At 44.9% G+C, this 20,309-nt stretch overlaps 1 protein-coding gene and 1 non-coding gene across 4 annotated transcripts; both read left to right on the plus strand.

Annotated features, from left to right (window-relative positions):
* Positions 1-1,537: 1,537 nt before the first annotated feature.
* LOC119816474 (tRNA selenocysteine 1 associated protein 1) lies at positions 1,538-20,138 on the plus strand. 3 transcript variants are annotated; one of them, XM_038333167.2, is made up of 9 exons: positions 1,544-1,698; positions 2,470-2,567; positions 4,071-4,170; positions 4,875-4,927; positions 11,017-11,148; positions 13,398-13,517; positions 17,605-17,767; positions 17,951-17,984; positions 19,526-20,138. In XM_038333167.2, exons 1-9 carry the CDS (start codon positions 1,672-1,674, stop codon positions 19,660-19,662), a joined length of 864 nt encoding a protein of 287 aa, XP_038189095.1. In that variant the 5' UTR covers positions 1,544-1,671; the 3' UTR covers positions 19,663-20,138. The 3 variants fall into 3 exon arrangements, with proteins under 3 accessions (XP_041911178.1, XP_038189095.1, XP_038189096.1); XM_042055244.1 differs by lacking the exon at positions 2,470-2,567 and having other exon boundaries at positions 1,538-1,698; XM_038333168.2 differs by lacking the exon at positions 11,017-11,148.
* Positions 7,008-7,114, plus strand: LOC119818200. Its single transcript, XR_005286086.1, has one exon. It is a non-coding gene; the product is annotated as a U6 spliceosomal RNA (small nuclear RNA).
* Positions 20,139-20,309: the final 171 nt, after the last annotated feature.

Raw genomic sequence — 20,309 nt, forward strand, 5'->3', positions numbered from 1 at the left:
TGTGTCCCTGGCTGGTCTGGAACTCACTGGCTTTGAACTCACAAAGATCTGCATGCCTCTGCCTCCCTAGTGCTGGGATTAAAGGTGCAGGCTCCCGATTTACTGGACTGCTTGCATTTTCAACAGCTGGTGTCTTTGCTTAAAATTTGGGTGCTCTGTGGTAAACTTCCTGGGAAATGCTATACACACATGTCCACATACCCAAATAGGGAGCCTAGAACAGACTAAATTAGATACCACCAAAATCCGCTTTGGACCCAGACCAATAGCAGAAGGGAACATGAAATTTGGAGACCCATTGTTGGCTTGGGGATGGAAGGGCCTTAGAGCTATTTCAGGCACTCAGGGTGGCCTTCATTGTCAGAACCGATCGCAAGGCACAGGGGCTTCCCATTTCTTCATTTTTTTGTTTTTTGAGACAGTTTGTGTAGCCCTGCCTTTCCTGGAACTCTGTATACCAGACTGGCCTCAAACTCAAAACGATCCATCCACTTGCCTCTGCCTCCTGAGTGTTGGGATCAAAGGCATGCGCTACCACCCACTTTCTCCTGAACTGGGTACCAACCTTATGTTGAAGCCTCGGGGGAAGCTCTCAAAAACCAAGTCTTCTAAACTGGGCAGTGGTGGTGCACACCTTTAATCCCGGCACTTAGGTGGCAGAGGCAGGTAGATCTCTGAGTTCGAGGCCAGCCTAGCCTACAAGAGCAAGGATAGGCTCCAAAGCTACAGAGAGACCCTGTCTCAAAAAAAAAAAAAAAAAAAAAAGTCTACTGAGTGTTTTCTATGGGTAGGTTTGTGCTCTGAGGTAAAGCTTTGGCATTGTGGAGTAGGAAGTGGGAGGGGCCAGGAGTGGTGTCTCCCACTTGTAAAGCTAGAAGACTAAAGTAGGATTGCCAGATTACTGCAGCCAGCCTAGATTATACAGGTGTACCAGGACGGCGTGAGCAACATAATCCCTTGCCTTAAGGCAAAAATATAAAAATTAAAGCGGTAAAATTGGCTAGAGACGTGGCCCGGGCATTAAAGAGAATGAGTGTTTTTTCAGAGGACGAGTTCATAAAGACAGGCAGAAGCATAAACATTAGGCACTTTCAGGTCGGCCAGGGCTACATAAAGGCGGTGCCCCGCCCCAAATGATGGGTGAGAGAGACTTTGATTGGACTATCAAGTGAGCCGTTCCTTAGTCCTTTCCGCCACAGGGCTTTATGAGAATGAAGAATCTCAAAAAGAAAAAAAAAAAAAAAGACCCTCGCGTTTTTTCGGGCTGGAATGCAGAGCCAGAGGACAGCTATGCAAGCAGCGGCTCGTCCAAGCCCCCAGAGAGGTTCCGTCACTAATTTACCTTCGTGCTTATGCTCGGAATTCCCTAGAGTGCGAGCCTTACCTCTTAATTATAGACGTATTTACGTGGTTTTACTAAGTAGTGGAGTCTATTGTATCCGAGCCTCCAGGCAGGCTTCCCGCGCCCCTGCCGAAGCCACGCCCCTGTCCGCCCCGGAGCCACGCCCCCTACGAGCCGGAAGCTGCTGACAGAAGCGAGGAAAACCCGGATCGGCGCGTCTATCCGCGGCGGCTGCGCACGTCGCAGGCGCAGATTCCGCCGACTCCGGCGGTCTCCGCTGCGCGGACGGGCACGGGCGCGGGCCCGCACGGTCCCCGCCCGGGTGCGGGATGGCGGCCAGCCTGTGGATGGGAGACGTGAGTGAGGGCCGCGCCTGCTCCGAGAGGACCAGAGGGTCTCGAGTCCTAGGGGAGGGCGGGGCTGAGGGCATGGGGCCTTGCGATCCCTGGAGGGCGGAGGTGAACGGGACGGGTTCTGGAGACTAGGAAAAGCCAGGCCGGTAGTGCCGATTGAGGCGCGTGCCTTCATCCCTGCACTTGCGACAGAGGCAGGAGGCCCGCCACAAATTCGAGGCCCCGTAGCGAGTTCTAGGCTAGTTGGGGCTCCGCAGCGAGGCCCTTTCTCACTCCTGCCCTGATAGGACAGGGAGGCTGTGCAACAGAAGGAAGGGTAATCAGGGGCAAAATCTACGGGTTACAGGTTTTAGGGTCCCCTTTTCCAATATGGCAAAGAAAAGGGGATATTGGGGGTGGAATGGGAGGGCTCCCCTGAAGAATTGAGGGGCCTTTTGTTTCTAGGGCCGAAGGCACGAGGAGTTCCAAAAAGGGGAGCGATTTTGTTTGTTATTTTTGTTTTGAGATGAGGGCTCACATAGCTCTCACTGTCCTGGAACTCACTATGTACACCAGCCTGGCCTCGAACTCACAGAGAGTTCCGCCTGCCCCTAGCTCCCCAGTGCTGGGACTAAACGCGAAAGCCACAGGGCCCGCAAGGGGAGCCATTTGAAGTAAAGAAGTGTTTTGGAACCACAGCACCCTTCTGTGGAGAGTGACCCGGACCGAGCGGGAGGGGCTGGACCCCTTAGGGAGCTCCTGGAACTGAGACTCGCTGTTGCGGTTTCCATGCAGCTGGAACCCTACATGGATGAGAACTTCATCTCTAGAGCCTTTGCCACCATGGGGGAGACCGTGATGAGCGTCAAAATTATCCGAAACCGCCTCACTGGGTACATCTCCCTTTCACCTCTCCAGCCCTCAATAGAGCCTGCCCCTGCTGCTGTCATTCCAGAGGACAAACATCGCTGGAATCCGGGCTTCTCGCCTGGTAGTGGTCCTCATCTCACAGAACCGCCAAAGGAACATGGGGTTGGGGTGGACGCTTACTGAGCAGAAACAGCTTTCAGGTTTCAGTGCCCCAGTGTTTCAGGGCAGGATGCTGGAACCTGTGTTTGAAAACTGTTGTTTGAACTTTGGTAGATCACTTGTTTGCTTCATGTAGCTTTGTTTTATTTTGAAACTTTTTTCGAGACAGGGTTTCTCTGTGTAGTCTTGGCTGACCTGGAACTCGCTCTGTAAACCAGGCTGGCCTGGAACTCAGCAGTGCAAAAGTCTAAACTGCTGAACTCAGCTCCCCTTTATTTAATTTTGAGCATGTGCCATCTCACCCGCCCACATACCCCTCCCTTGTTTTTGTTTGTTTGTTTGTTTGTTTGTTTGTTTTTCTTTTTCAAGGAATCAGGAGAGTTCAGAAGTACAAGGCTGGGGGAGGACAGTGAGGTGGCTCAGCACCTCATAAGCCTGTTGACCTGAGTTGGAGATCCTGGACCTATGATACATTGTATAGACTTTTCCAGTAATTAAGCTGGGGTAGTGGCACAGGCATGTAATCCCAGCAGGAAGGCCAGAACATCACGAGCTATATAGAGAGACCCTTTCTCAAAAAACCAAACAACAGGAAAGAAACCACAAATAATCCTCAGATAATTAATACAAATATTAAAGAATGCCCATCCGTGCCACCTCAGGCTCTCTGTCATTGGACAGGAAGGACATAATTTCAGGTTACCTCAACTGGTTTTAAGGATGCTGTCCTCCCGGAGTATTCATGTGGGAGTTGTTCTAAGACCCCCTACAGAGACCCAAACCCCTATGTTCATCCTCCTGTATACTGACAGTGTCTCTAGACTACAATACTAACAGTGTACAGATAAAACTGTATTGTCTAAGCCAGTGGTTCTCAACCTTCCTAATGTTCCATTTAATACAGTTCTTCATGTTGTGGTGACCCCCAACTATAAAATTATTTTGCTACTTCATAATTGTAATTCTTCTACTGTTATGAATCATATATGAATCTGATATACAAGCTATCTGACCTATGACCCCTGTGGATGGTTAGTAAATAGTTCAGGGACTATTCACATTCACTGTCTTTGAATTAAATTTGCAAGTTGTTTCTCATCTGGAATATGGGGTGGAATAATAATCGAGGCTCTATTTGTGGTGTAGCACATGCCTGTAACCCCAGCACTTGAGAGGCAGTGGCAGACCCATCTCTATGACTTTGAGGCCAGCCTGGTCTACAGAGTGAGTTCCAGGACAGCCAAAGCTACATAGTGAGACCTTGTCTTAACAAAAAGGAAAACAAGAAAAGAAAACCATTGTTCCTCTCTTCAGGCCAAAATGTACCTGGACATCTTTATCATTCTGTTTCTCTGCTTTCTTTCCAGAATCCCAGCTGGCTACTGCTTTGTGGAATTTGCAGATTTGGCCACAGCGGAGAAGTGTTTGCATAAAATTAATGGGAAGCCCCTGCCAGGAGCCACACCTGTAAGGACATTTGGATGATGATGACCTTGCCATTTTTATTGTCCTTAATTACCACCACATATTGAATTGTTACTGGATAGTTATATCATTTTATACAATAGGTAGTGTTATCTTTCTCAACCAGGAAACTGAAGCAGGGAGATACAATGATTTGCTGAAGGCAATACAGGTAGTTAGTAACAGAGCCAACATATTCCAGATGAGAAACAGGCAGAAGATTGATTACCTACAAAACCCTGGCCCTTTCCACTCTGCAGTACTGCCTTCTATGACAGAAGACTCGAAAATCGGGCTGGGGTGCAGCTCGGTGGTAGAGTGCTTACCTAGCGTGCCTAAGACCCTGGGCTCAATCCCCAGCTGAAAATAAAGACTTGAAACTCTAGGTCTTTTGCCTGATTGAGAATCTAGAACAGGCTGGTAGCAGCGAGAACACATCTCAAGAGAGTTACATTCTGCTCTTCCCCACAGTTACTTAGCTTACAACTGTACCAGCTGGCACACCTGGGCTCATAGAACCATGGAGCTGGCAGTGCCCTTAACGGTCAACCGTGCAACCCCTTCATTTTATACAGGAGAAAAACTGAGGCTTAGAGAGGGGGAGATGTTTTGGCCAAGGTAATTTATTTCAGTTTTTTTCAAATATTGTTTGACTTTTGAAAGGCCCTTCTCTGTTTTAGTTTGTTCGTGTGTTTTTAAATTTCCAGGCAAAACGTTTTAAACTGAATTATGCCACTTACGGGAAACAACCAGACAACAGGTAAGTAAGGAGCAGTGTCATTGTATGTCTGAGTAGAGGCACAGATGTCGTGGTGCCAGTTACTGCCAAATGAGGGTAGAGAACTGAATCTGACCCTAAAGACAATGCTCGCCTACTCCCTGGCCCCCATCGTGTCAAGGCCATGTCTTTCCTTCTTTGGATGTCTCTTTTTTTGTGGGGAGACATATCTCAGACTGGTCTCAAGCTCCCTGTGTAGTCAAGGATGACCTTAAAATTCTGATCCTCTACCTCCCAGGTGCTGTGATGAATATGTGCATGCTCCGACCCCGAGTGTTTGAATGTTAGAGATACACCGTGCTGGTGATGGAGCCCAGAAATTTGGGCATGGAAGGTGTCTTTAGTCACTGTTGTACTGTGAAGAGAGAACATTTAACTGGGTGCTTATAGTTTCAGAAGTTTAGTTTTTATCGTCATGGTGGGGAGCATGGCAGAAGGCATTGCAGGCATGGTGCTAGAGAAGTAAATGAGAGACCGGGTATGGCATAGGCTTTTGAAACCTTAAAGCCCACCCTCAGTGGCACAGTTCCTCCGGCAAGGTCACACCTTCTAATCGTAATCACACTCAGGAGGTAGAGATAGGAGGAACGTGGCAAGTTGAAAGTCGTCTAAGCATTCAAATATATGAGTCTATCAGGACCGTTCTTATTCCAGCCCCCTTATTCAAACATACAACAGAAGGCAAGAACTCTTATCTTGAGCTCTGACTATTTATTTTTGGTTTCACTGAAACAAGTTCTCATTCTGTAGCCCACACTTACCTACAATTCACTAGGTTGCCAAGGTTGGCCTCAATTTACTATGCCTCATGGTGCCTAAGATTATAGGTGTGTGCTACCGTGCCTAGCGAGGCAATGTAAGATTATAGGTGTGGGGCTGGAGAGATGGCTTGAGGTTAAGAGCACTGACTGCTCTTCCAGATGTCCTGAGTTCAATTCTCAACGACCACATGGTGCCTCATAACTACCTATAATTAGGTCTGGTGCCCTTTTCTGACATGAAGACATACATGCCAGCAGGACACTGTACATAATAAATAAATCTTAACAAAAAAATAGGTGTGTGCCACTATGCCTGGTGAGGCCCTGTCCGTTCCCCCCTCCCCCGACCTTTCACCATGTTAATTTTCCAGGTTTTGAGGTTTTATTCAGTAAGGGTCTACTTACTATAACAATGTGAAACCAGGCGGTGGTGGTGAATGCCTTTAATCCCAGCAATCAGTGACTGTCTAGAAGTATTTGTCTGTTGTGTTAAAGATTTACAGTCTGGGCTAGAATAGACAAACTCCAGTTTTGCATTTCCACATTGGAAGCAATCTGCCTGTTTCACAGAGTTTCTAGTTTTGCAATGGTTCTTCAGCTCCATCTCAGACTATAAAGACAGTGCTGTGGTCAGGTCTGGTAGCACCCTGCCGTCCCAGCTCTCAGCACTCAGGAGGTAGAGATAGGAGGAACGTGGCAAGTTGGAAGTCATCCTGGTCTGCATACTGAGTTCTCAGATAGCCAGGGCTACAGAGTGAGATACTCAAACAAAAACCTTGAGTTGCTCTGCTTAGTCCTCAGTGGTTTTGGAAAGTTTTAGGACAGTGTCTTAGAAGCTTGTTTTCTCGTGACCCTGTAATTCCATTCTCCAGAATTTATTCATGGATGTGTGCGAGGTGCAATCTCCTAAATGCTCATTAAAGCGTGCATGTGAGGAGAAACATTGAGGAGAATCCCAGATAGCCTCATAATACAGAAATGGCTTGGCTATAATATGTCCATTTGTTAGAATCCTCACAAGACATGGTGCAGAGTCCTGATATCATGGTGTTGGCAATATGGCTATGTTGCTTAGACTTACCTCAGATTCCTGGTGTAGCCTCTTGAATAGCTGAGATTTATTGGTGAGCATCACTGCACCCAATTTGGATAATATATGAGAACCTAAGATGGCAGAAGTAAAACATAGTGTGTCACGCTGAAGTTTTGTAGAAGAAATGACAGGGACATAGCTCACTAGACACAGTGTCTGTGCAGGGAGCCTTGGGCTTAATCCTCAGCACCAAATAAAATGTCATAGAGTGCTCGCTTCGGCAGCACATATACTAAAATTGGAACAATACAGAGAAGATTAGCATGGCCCCTGCACAAGGATGACACGCAAATTCGTGAAGTGTCCCATATTTTTGGGCGTACAAGGAGGCCAAATGTTGTGTACATAATAAATATATAAATAAATCTTTTAAAAAAAGTGTCATAGAGACTTGTCTGTGATCCTCGCACATGGGAGGTAGAAGCAGGTAATTCAGAAGTGTAGAAGGAAGTTTTTGTCCCACCTGGTCCTGCAGCCATTCATTCAGTCCCAAAGAACCACACAGGGGCTTCTATTTATAAACTGTTTGGCCTATTGCTCAAGCTTATTATTAACTAACTCCTACACATAAATTAACCCATAATTCTTATCTATGTTTAGCCATGTGGCTTGGTATCTTTTCTTAGTAAGGCGTTCTCATCTTGCTTCCTCTGTGTCTTAATGGCGACTGACTGCCTTTGCTCTTCCCAGAAATCTCTTAGTCTGTTTGTCCCGCCTATACTTCCTGGCCAAACAGCATTTTATTAAACTAATATGAGTGACAAATCTTTACAGTGTACATAAACATTATCCCACAGCATCCCCTCCATTTTTTAAAAAAAGATTTATTTATTTATTATGTGTACAACATTCTGTCTCCATGTAAGCCTACAAGCCATTGTAGATGGCTGTGTACCACCATGTAGTTGCTGGGAATTGAACTCAGGACCTCTGGAAGAGCAGCTGGTGCTCTTAACCTCTGAACCATCTCTCTAGTCCCCTTTTACTCTTTTAAAGACAAGAATTCTGAATCTAATCTCATTTATTTAGCTTTTTTCCTGACCATTTTCCATAACAACTTATAACAAAGACAAATATCCATAATCCTTTTTTTTTTTTTTTTTTTTTTTTTTTTTTTTTTGTGCGCACGAATGTGGGCATAGTTCTCTAGGCTACTTCCTGCTGCTTGGGGGCACTGATAATCTTTTGGGGATCCAAATAATATTTAGGATTATAGTCAAGTCCTGATTGGAGGTAGTATTCTGTGAAGCTGGATCATCTCAGCCAGTAGTCTTGAAGCTGTTCTGAATGTAGAACTCAGAGGAAACTGCAGCAGAGGTGCTCTGAAATGTTGGATCATCTCAGCCATTCATTACCATTAGAGAGTTTTCAGGGGGGGTCTTCCTTGATCAAACCTGATTTTTTTTTAACCCAGAATGAATCCACAGTCTCTCATTTCCTGTGGAAACAAAAGCAAAACCTCTTCTCCAAAGTAATATATCCTTTGATTTAAATTTTGAAGTCAAGGCATTTTCAAAATATATAGATTGGATTAATCCAGCAGCATCTATAATCAAATGTCTTTTTGCAGCTGTGGCTCCTTCCTCAGCAGTCAAACAATTCAAAGACAACACAGTAACATAGTATCCAGACTATATATTTTCCATCTTTACATATCTTTTTTTTACTCTTATTTCTTTTATTTTTATATATTTTTTTAAAATTTATTATGTATATGATGGTGTTCTGTCTGTCTGTATGCTTGCTGGCCAGAAGAGGGCACCAGATCTCATTACAGATGGCTGTGAGCCATCATGTGGTGGTTGCTGGGAATTGAACTCAGGACCTCCGGAAGAGCAGTCAGTGCTCTTAACCTCTGAACCATCTCTTCGGCCCTATTTTTTTTTTTTTTTTTTTTTTTTTTTTGGGGTTTTTCGAGACAGGGTTTCCCTGTAGTTTCTAGAGCCTGTCCTGGAATAATTTTTGGTTTTTTGAGACAGGGTTTCCCTGTGTATCTTTGGCTGTCCTGGAACTCACTCTGTAACTAGACTGGCCTCAAGCTCACAGGGATCTGCCTGCCTCTGCCTCCCAAGTGCTGGGATTAAAGGCATGTGCCACCACACCCGAATACTCTTTCTTTTTTTAAGGACTTTCTCTGTCCTTTTTTTTTTTCTCTCCCAAGCCTATGTATAATTTTAAATACATTGTAACCCGTTTTGAGGTGTTTTTTTCATCTGAATCTGTCCTTACCATATATCTCTATCTTTTTCTGAGCACATGAGTTTTTATAGTCTGCTAAATAGCATGCCTAGGATTAAAGCAGCTGCTTTGGCGGCTGGCTCCACCCAATTCCTTAGCTTTCTGAGAGTCTAGCTTCATGGCGGAGATATTGGCAGCAACCACATTTATTGGCACATCTGTGGAGTTTCTAGGTCCGTGCCTGATGCCAGTTGATCATAAACAGCACTTTAGTGTTTGGCAGAATTTCCTAAAAGAGCTGCAAGGTTTTTACTGTTAACGCTAAGTCAGGAAATCTTTAGAGTGTACAAGAGCATTATCCCACAGCACAGAATTTCAAGGTCATTTTAAGTATATGTGGAGTTTGAGGCTAGCTTGAGCTACATGAGACTTTTTCAAAAACCAAACAATGGGCTTTAGAGTTGGTTCAGCATTGAAGAGAGAGTATTATTCTTGCAGAGGACCAGAGTTTGTTTCCATCAAGTATATAGGTATTGAGACGAGGTCTCATATAGCCCAGACCAACTTTGAACTTGCTATATAACTGAGGTTAACCTTGAACTTGTGAATTCCCCTGTTTCTCTCTGGGCATGGGAAACTATACCAAGAATATGTATCTTGCTAGAAATGCTTAAATAAAACCTAGCATGGTGGCACAAAAACTGAATCTGAATCTCTAAATACATTTGTCAACATTTCTAGAAAAGGTTTGATGACCTTGTTCCAACAGAATTTGAGAATTTCTTAACTAGATTGTAGGTCTTTAGGAGATAAGGGTCTTATTTTATTTTATCATTGGAATTAAAATATATATTGAATACCTGTCTAGTTTCTTTTTTTGTAAATATTTATTATGTATACAGTGTTCTACCTCTGTGCATGCCTGCACGCCAGAAAAGGAAACCAGATCTAATTGTAGATAGTTGTGAGCCACCATGTGGTTTCTGGGAATTGAACTCAGGACCTCTGGAAAAGCAGTCAGTGCTCTTAACCTTCTGAGCCATTTCTCCAGCTTCCTGTCTAGTTTCTTAAAACAAAACCAAACATAAAAACTCCTGGCCAGACATTGTGGTGTGCGCCTTTAATCCTAACACTCAAAAGGCATAGGCAGGTGGATCTCTGTGAGTTTGAGGCCAACCTGGCCTAAACAGTGAGTTCCAGGACAGCCAGGGTTGTTACACAGAGAAACCCTGTCTCGAAAACCAAAACAAAAACCTCTTTGGAGATACCTCTTATCTAGCCCCTCACCTGTTCCGTCTCACCTGTTCTCTCCCTCCCTCTATATTTTTTGAGGCAAGGTTTCAGTGTGTAACCTTGGCTGGCCTGAAACTTACTAGGTAGACTAGTATAGGCTGGAACTCATAGAGAGACATACCTCTGCCTCTTAACTGCTGCAGTTAAAGGAGTGCTTCATCTGTGTCCTTCCCCTCCCCCAGATAAGGCTTCTCTGTGTAGCCCTGGCTGTCCTGGAACTTGCTCTGCAGAATAGGCTGGCCTCGAACTCTGAGATCCATCTGCCTCTGCTTCTGCCTCCTGAGTGCATGCATGCCCCACCACACCCAGCTCTGTACTCTCTTGATGCTTAAAGTCAGATAGGTTTTGTGTAGTGTCTGCTGACTGCAGAGCAGGGAGCTATTTCCATAATCTTTTGCAGAAGTATAATGAACTTTATAGTTCTAGACTGACTAAGCCTCACATGCATGAGACACTGGGTTTGAGTCTAAGCAGTAGAGTGGGGGTATCTGATTAGGTAGGCAAATCAGATTTAGTGTTTCTGAGAAGCCCCTAGAGGCTTAACCCAACTGTGCCCTTACTCGATATGTGTCCCTGTAATTCCTGCACTCAGAAGGCTTAGGCAGGAGGCTTGCGAGGAGTTTGAGACCAGCCTGGGCTCTATGGTATAACTTTTTGTCTTAAAAAAGAAGAGGGGAGAAAGAAAGATTCCAGAAACTCACAGCAGGGTTTTGATATTTTTCTTGCTGACTCTTTTCTCCTCTCAGCCCTGAGTACTCCCTCTTTGTCGGGGACCTGACCCCAGACGTGGATGATGGCATGCTGTATGAGTTCTTTGTCAAAGTCTACCCCTCCTGTCGGGGAGGCAAGGTGGTTTTGGACCAGACAGGCGTGTCTAAGTAAGGCCTTACCTGCTATTTATGTTTACTTTGTTCAGCATTCTTACCTCCTGGGGGGACGGATCAGAGACACCAAGGAGGGTGGTGGCCCAGAGTGCAAGCTTTCGAGCCAGACAGCCTGGTTCAAACTCAGCTTCTTCAGTGACAAGGGACTGTGCACTAGACAAGTTACAGATACTCACTGTTTCCTAATCTATAAATTGAAGCAATATTATATGATTGACATAAGATTAGAGGAACTATGAATAGCTGGTTTTTGTATTTATTTCTGTTAATAAGGCTTTCCGTGTAGTTAAAAATACTATTCTTTAGCCTAGTGTGGCACTGCACACCTATATTCCCAGAACTTGGGCAGTGGATGCAGGAAGATCAGAAAATCAAGGCCATTCATATTTTATGAATACATAGTGAGTTCAAGACCAGCCTGGACTACATAAGGGTCTCTCTTTGTTTTTGTTTTTCAAGACAGGGTTTCTCTGTGTAGCCCTGGCTGTCCTTGAACTCTTTCTGTAGACCAGGTTGGCCTCTAACTCAGAGATCCATCTGCCTCTGCCTCCCGAGTGCTGATATTAATGGCGTGCACCACCACTACCTGGCTGAACTCTTTCTTAATGCTCACCCACCCCCACAAAAGAAAAAAAAAGGAGGGTTAAGTTTTCCATTTTAAAATGGAGAAACCTGTCAACACTTGGAAGGTGAAAGCTAAGGATTTTGAACTCAAGCCAGCCTGCGCTACACAGCAAGACCCTACCTCAAACAAAACAAGAAAAATGAAGCTAGACTTGTTGGCACAGGTCTATAATCCCAACTGCCCAGCTGAGGCAGCAAGATTGCAAATTCAGGGTCTTCGTGCGCTGTGCAGTGAGTTTATGACCAGTGTAGGCAACTTAGCAAAACCCTGCCTCAAAATAGATAGATAGATAGATAGATAGATAGATAGATAGATAGATAGATAGATAAAGACCATAACCTGCTGTACAGAGCAAGTTCCAGGAGAGATGCAGGGGCTACACAGTGTAACCCTGCCCTAAAAAAAAACAGAAGCAGTCAAGGGGGCTAGGGATATGGCTCAGTAGTTAACAGCACTGGTCATTTTTCCAGAGGACCTGGGTTCAATTCCCAGTCCACCATACAGCTCACAAGTATCTTTAACTCCAGTTCTAGGGGACCTGACACCTTCATACGGATGCAGGCAAAAACATCAATGCTCCTGAAATAAAAATAATAAAATAAAAATAGATACAACCAAATGCTAGGATGTAGCTCAGTATTGGAGAGTTTGCTTAGCATGCACAAGGTCCCGAGTTTGGTTTCTCCACTCAAAAGAAAAGAAGGTACTTTTTTTTTTTTTTTTTTTTAATTCTTTGCTGTGCATGGGATTGAACCCAGCCATATCCTACCATTCCAAGAAAGGCTTGTTCTTTTTGTATTTGTACTAGACATTACACCCAGGTACTTAGTGTACTAAGCTGATGCCCTACCACAGAGCCACTTCTTCAGTCCTTACTCTCCCCCCACCCCTTTTACCCCATATGGTCGTAGCTGGCTTCAAACTCAAAATTCTCCACACTTAGCTTCCCTAGTACCAGAATTACAGGCATGTGCCACCAGCAGCAGCTGATTCTTCATCAGTTAAGTCATTTTACTCAGGCCTTAGGAGTTAGGTCTGCTTCTGTTGTGCGTGACTCTGGGCTAGTTATCAACCCTCTCTGAATTTTGGCTGCTCTTTAGTGCTGTGTAGTGCTCCATGTGATGGGGTAACCTTGAAAGTGTCCTCAGCACCTTGTCCAGCAGGTAGTATGCGCTATTAATTGTAGGTGTCATGAGCAGTCTCTAAGTTGTTTGACCTCAAGGAACAGGAACCAGGTCTGTCTGTAACTGCTTCCCGGCATGCCTGACACATCCCTGCAGGAGTCTGAAAAGTCCACAGGTCAGACTTCACTGTCCCCACAGCTACACGGTGCTAATAATGTTGCCTTCCCCTAGTTTGGGAGGGACGCTCCTGTTTGGGAAGCAGCCCCTGGATGAAGGGGTGAGGAGAATGGGGGCTGAACTGAAAGGAGGAGTTCCCACAAGTGTCAGGATCATACTGTGTGACCGTCCCGCCCTCTGGGTTTGGCTCGCTCCCTTTCTGGCCCTTTTCCTTTGTGCTCCAGCCCACCTCTTTCCACCCCCTTTTCCATGTTTCCTCTTGTAGGCTTCATCACTTTTGTGATCTAAGTTGCGTGTTGGTTTTTTTCTCCCTCCAGGGGCTATGGTTTTGTGAAATTCACAGATGAATTGGAACAGAAGCGAGCCTTGACGGAGTGCCAGGGAGCAGTGGGACTGGGGTCTAAACCTGTGCGGCTGAGTGTGGCCATCCCTAAAGCGTGAGTTCCGCAGAGAGCATAGGCATGGACTAGCTAGCCTGCCCTGGGCCCTCTTTGGCTGTTTGCTGAGTTAGGACATCCATATGGGGAACACACATCTTCAGAGAGGCAGATGTCACAGATACTGTGTGCTTTGGCCAAGCTTGCTGTGGGGGATGAACTAGCGTAGCCACACACCTCTGGGAGCTAATAGCCGAGGGGTCAGACATTGAGGGCAGCAGCAGGAAAGCTGTTTTGTTCCATATCTTTGCTCTTTGGCCAGCTGCTGCTGTTGGGAAATTATCTATAGAGTTTGTTAGAATTTAAAAAATTCTAACCAGTGTCTGAAATACTGTGTATCTCAGGGCTAAGTTGTCATGCTAGCTAGGCTATATATATATATTGGAAATCCATGGTTTGTTTTGTCTTGATAGACAGGGTCTTTATGGTTACACCTAGCTTTGTTGTTTTGTTCTTTGAGACAGGGTCTTACTATCTATATTCTTGGCTGGCCTGGAACTCACAGAGACCCACCTGCCTCTGCCTCCAAGTGCTAGCATTAAAGGTGTATGCCATCACTCCTGGTCCAAGTGACATTTCTTATCCTTCAGCCAATGCAGTATTTCTCAGCAGGTAGAGATTTCACTCACTACGAGGCATTGGTGACATCTGGATATATTTTGGGGTATTACAACATGCTAGTGGCATCCAGTAGGTTGTAGTGAGGGGTGCACCAGGCAGCCCTATAGCTGGGAATTAGGTGGTACACCCTACCACTGGCAGAAGTAACGGGGCCAGCCGGGCGGTGGTGGCCCATGCCTTTAATCCTAGCACTCAGGAAACAGAGGCAGGTGGATCTCTGTGAGTTCAAGGCCAGCCTGATCTACAGAAGGAGTACCAGGATAGGTTCCAAAGCTACAGAGAAACCCAGTCTCTAAAAAACATAAACAAACAGAAGTAACAGGGTCCGAGATATCTTGACCACAAAGTACAGGGCAGTCAAACTTCAGGAGATACCTTCCCAATGGTCGTTTTGAAACAACAGAGACTTGAATGTTTCACAGGATTTCACTATGTAGCCCTGGCTGGTTTAGAACTTGCTGAGCAGAACAAGCTAGCCTCAAACACAGAGATCTCTGCCTCTGCTCCCAAGTGATTGATGGGATTAAAGCAAAGAAAGATTGTTTTGGGTTTTTTTGTTTGTTTGTTTGTTTTTGAGACAGGGTTTCTCTGTGTATAATCCTGGCTGTCCTGGAATTCGCTCTTGTAGACCAGGCTGACCTCAAACTCACAGAGATCCTCCAGCCTCTGCCTCCTGAGTGCTAGGATTAAAGGTGTGCGCCACCACTGCCTGGCAGAAAGATTGTTTTTAAAGAAAATAACAGGTCTGGAGAGATGGCTTACTGGCTAATAGCCCTTTCTGCTCATCCAGAGGACCTGAGTTCAGCTTCCAACACCCACTTTAGGCAGCTCACAGCCACCTATGACTTTAGCTCTCAGGGTCTGATACTTTTCTTCTGCCCTCTTTATGAATATCCCACACAGAAACATACACATAAATAAAACCCTTTAGAAATCATAATTTCATTATTCTGAATTGGCTGTAGCGCCGTGAGTGGTGCCACACACCTGTAATTCCAGGACTCAGGCAGTTGAGACAGGATCAGAGTTTCAGGTCAGCATTGCAAAACCATGTGGTGTAAACAAGCAAACTAAAATTTTATAAAGCAGTTTTCATATCTCAAGTCCCTTGTTCATATATTATAAATTGATTCAATTTACATGTGGTAGGATTTATTTCTTTTCTAATTATGGGATTTAAATCCAGAGTCTTACACTCTATTTTGAATTTCATAAGTAATATTCATTTTCTCCCATATAATAAAATATATGAATATATAAAAATATTCATGTTTATTCCATATACATGCTTTCCCATGTAGCTGTACAGATGTATGTGTGTGGTTTTGCTTACCTTTCGGTGGGAGTGGAGGTGTTGAGACTTCACAAATGCTAAGCACAGTTTCTACGATTGATGTATGCTCCTGTCTGATTTTATTTTAGATTATACTACAGCATATTCTTTTATATAAGTTTTGTTCAACAATTCCTCTGTTGTTGATCATTTTGACTGTTTCTGGTGTATTCCTGTTTGTTTGATAATTAGACTGGGGCAGTATAGCGGTAAGCAGAAACCAAGGCCCATCTGCAAACTTCTGATTTCTTCTGTCTATTCCACACTGAACACAGTTGTTAGTAATCAGTGCCCACCCCTGAGGAGGTGCTCTCAGACCCTTGGGATAAGGAGAACTTCACTGTAATGCATAGGTGTCTGAAGGAAACACAACCAACCCAGTCCAGGAAGATGAACCTCAGTTATTGTCAACAGAGTGATGGATACCCATAGATTCATTAAGGAGGGGTCGAAGAGGTGAATATTGGGTATGCCCAGCCCAGCACTTGGCAAGTAGGACTATCTGCCTATAGCCTTCAGTGAAGCATCCTGGGCTAGAGGTGGGTGCTTCAGTGTTCAGCACTTGGATTTGCTTAGCACTAACTGAGTCCCTTTCACTAAGCAAGAGCTTGAAAGCGCTTAGTCGAGTGTTGCAGCCTTTGCAGTGCCTGGTATTCTCAGCTCCTGCTAACAGCTTAGTTTCCTGTCTGGGTTGATAAGCATAGCAATGGAATATACCAGTCATGAGGGCAGAAGTCACTCTCCTTTTGAGTCCACCAACTGCATGGTGGAGTCAGCCTCTGGCTCTTGCATGTTTTTGGTATCATAGGACATTCTTAGCTCAAATTCATGAGTGGAAACCCCTTGTCATGTGCTTGAGCTTCTTCACACATGGTTTTTGTGTCCTTGAAAGCAGTGATGCCTTTGTGGATTTGTGGGTTTGGCAGTCTATCTTTGGTTGAGTGGTGGTGGTTACAGTATGGTAAAAAGGAAGCTTCCTTGGTGGATTCTTCGGAATGTGAGAATTAAATCTAGGCCCAGCCTAGTGGCTTGTCTTTGCTTTTCTTGTTTTGTTTTGCTTTCTCCAGACCGGGTTTCTCTCTTTAGCTTTGGTTCCTGTCTTGGAACTAGCTCTTGTAGACCAGGTGGGCCTTGAACTCAAAGAGATCCACCTGCCTCTGACTCCCGAGTGCTGGGATTAAAGGCATGTACCACCACTGTCCAACTTAAAAAAAAATTAAGATTGATTTATTATGTATACAATGTTCTGCCTGCATGTATGCCTTCGTGCCAGAAGAGGGCACCAGATGTCATTATAGATGGTTATGAGCTACCATGTGATTGCTGGGAATTGAACTCAGGACCTCTGGAAGAGCAGACAGTGCTTTTAACCTCTGAGCCATCTCTACAACCACCAGATATTTTATTTTTTTTTTATTTTACATGCATTGGTGTTTTGCCTACCTGCATGTATGTATGTGTGTGTGTGAGGGTGTCATAGCATCTGGAACTGGAGTTACAGACAGTTGTGAGCTGCCATGTGGATGCTAGAAATTGAACCAGAATCCTCTGGAAGAACAGTGCTCTAACTGATGAGCAATCTCTCCAGCCCCATAAAGCCCAATTTCTTAAGTTTTCCTGAGCTTTTGCAACTGTCAGAGAACAGAGCCCCCCAAGATCCTGAGAATGGGGCTGGAGAGATGGCTCAGAGGTTAAGAGCATTGATCTGCTGCTCTTCAGAGGTTCTGAGTTCAATTCTGAGCACCCACCTGGAGGCTCACAACCATCTGTAATGAGATCTAATGCCTCCTCTGGTATGCACACATGCATGCAAACAAAACACCCATATACATAAAATAAATAAACAAATCTTTAAAAAAAGTGTGGAGGGGGGTCTTGAAGGCAAACAACCTGAGCGAAGAAAGGCTTGTATCCTAAGAGCGTGGGTTCTGCAGGCAAACTGTCTGGGTTTATGTTTGTGCCTTAGTCTTGTGATCCTGGACCAGACACTTAAATGCTCTATCCTAGCCTTCATCCTATAGCAGGGATGGGGATACAGAGTGTGGAGGGCAGCCGGAGGGAACCCTCCCAGAGCACTTAGTGCAGTCCGTGGTCAAGGGAAATCCTCTTACGTTTGATTTTGTTCCTCATAAGGAGCCGTGTAAAGCCAGTTGAGTACAGCCAGATGTACAGTTACAGCTACAACCAGTATTACCAGCAATACCAGAACTACTATGCCCAGTGGGGCTACGACCAGAACACAGGCAGCTACAGCTACAGCTATCCCCAGTATGGCTACACACAGAGTACCATGCAGGTAACCACATTCAGCAACTCTTGGGTCTCATTTCCCCTCCAGGGACCATCATTTTCTACAGTGAAGTTGGTAGTGGGTTGGGGTTTTGAAAAAGTGGGGAAGGCTAGAGAGACCTAGCTCTATTTGTCAAAAGTCAGCCAGAATTTTCTCAGGCTCCTCATCAGTCCTCTCCTCTCTTGACAGACATATGAAGAGGTTGGGGATGATGCCCTGGAAGGTAAGAGTCCCTTCAAGCTCCTGGTAGTTGTTTCAAGTGCCAGCTGTGGGCGCACTAGATGTAGCTTTGGAGTTGGAGCCTGTCCTGGAACTCACTCTGTAGACCAGACTGGATTCGAACTCAGAGATCTGCCTGTCTCTGCCTCCTGAGTGCTGGGACTAAAGGCGTGCGCTGCCACAGTTTGGTGAGAATGTGTGTGCTTTCTAATGGGTGTGGACACACCATGATTGCCAGGTTCTGCCTGTTCTAATGAAATGAGTGCTGCTCCCAGAGAGCCTGTTACTTCCAAGCTGTGGCACTCTGCCCACCCAGTGGCTCTGTAACATTGATACTGTTATATTTATTGGTTTGTTTTTATTTCATGTACCCTAGAACTAGAGTTACAGTTGTAAAAGCAGCCAGTGCTTTTAACCATTGAGCTATCTCTCTAGCACCTACTTTGTATTTGTTTACCAGTTTGTAAGATTAATTTTGTATCTAAATTTCCTTCTGTTTTGGTTTGAGATATAAGGTCAGGCTGACCTTCACTGTGCTATGAATGAGCTTGAACTCCTGTTCCTCCTGCTTTGCCTCCAGATGCTGGGATTACAGGCCTGTGCCACCACACCCAGCCACAACAGTTTTCTGAAATACAAGCTGAGTTTTTAAAGGACGGGAGGTTGAGACTAGACTGATTCCTTTGCGTTTATGGCGAGGTTGTGTCTTGTAGTGAGTGAGACTTTGTATCAAAAGAAATAGCAGGTATGATGGTGCAGCCTTTAAATTTAACCCTTGCAAGGCAAGGGTAGGGGCATCTCTATGAGTTTGAGGCTAGCCTCAAACTACATAGTGCCAGGAAAACTTAAGAAGAGAGAAGAGGGAAAAGACTAATTCAGGTTGGTGTGGTAGTGCAGGGCTTTAGTCTCAGCATTGGGTTCTAGACCAGACAGCGCCACACAGCGCGCCTCCTGGAGAGATACTTTACTGTGGGCTTCTCTTTGTGAACATCTTTCATGTTCAACATGGTAAAGCACTTCTGTAGTCTCCTGGCTGGGGAACAATTGGGTTTGAGATTCACCTGGACTGCAGACCGTCTCAACACCCAGAAGGTCTGTTACGGGTCTTTAAAGACATTCTCAGTATTTCAGTGCAGGCAGAGTTATTCATGATCCATCTGCCTCCACTTCCCAAGAGTGAGGCTGAGGCTATAGGGATGCCACCACACCTTGAAAATGTATGTTTGTGATTTCTGAAAGAGACAGAACTAGGTCCCCAATTCATGTAACCAAGCATTTCATCAGACATTGGTTTAGTTCTTAATGTAACACTTTGGATTCATTAACTTAAATGTTTTCCAAACCCACATTTTAAATCTGCGCAGAACAGAAAATCTAAGACAGATGTAGCTTTGTAAACTGGAAGGAGAAACTGGCTGCTGTCACATGGTTCAAATTACAATGATTTCCATCTTCGATACCCACTCTAAGATGCCCGCAGGCAGGAGCCTGATCTCCTTCCAGGTGGTTCTGCCTGTTTGACCTTGTCCTTTCCTTTTCCTGCAGACCCAGCGCCACAGCTGGATGTGACTGAGGCCAACAAGGAGTTCATGGAACAAAGTGAGGAACTGTATGATGCACTGATGGACTGTCACTGGCAGCCCCTGGACACTGTGTCCTCAGAGATCCCTGCCGTGCTGTAGCCAGGACATATGGATGGACTGTCATCAGGGTTTTGTTTTGGGGTTTTTTTTTTTTTTTTGAAGCTTTTATCTTTTTGAAAATGGTTTATAAGATTTAATAATTTACCGTTTTCTGAGATTGTGAGCCACTTCTCCACTTGTTATATTATTAAGCCATGGTGAAAGACATGGAAGGGAATTGTTCTAACAGGAGCTTGGTACATCACGTGACATTTCTAAAACCCTTAGCTGGAGTTCTAGAGAGAAGTGGCCTAGTGGCCAAGGGCACTTACTGTTCTCCCAGAGGTCCAATTTCTGTTTCCAAGTCAGGCAGCTCTCCTACCCTGCATGAGACTCCAACTACGAAGAACCCGAACATCCACTTCTGTAGATAACCCACAAACACATTTAGAGACCACGCAGATCATTAAGACACGGGCTCGATGCTTCTGATTGTTCATCAGTTTTCCAAGTAAAAGAGGTAATTGTAGTGTAAACCTGCAGTCTCAACCATGAATTGACAGAATCAAGACTAAAGCCAGCCAGCTAGTACAACACAGGCTAAAACCTGGTTTTAGAGGCTTTTCTGATTATGAAATGTTTGTAAACATGTGTTGTGTTTCAGATTGTTTGCCTCTCCTGGAACTAGCTCTCCAAGACCAGACTTG

This window comes from Arvicola amphibius, chromosome 6 (genome assembly GCF_903992535.2).
Source record: "Arvicola amphibius chromosome 6, mArvAmp1.2, whole genome shotgun sequence".
NCBI lineage: Eukaryota > Metazoa > Chordata > Mammalia > Rodentia > Cricetidae > Arvicola > Arvicola amphibius.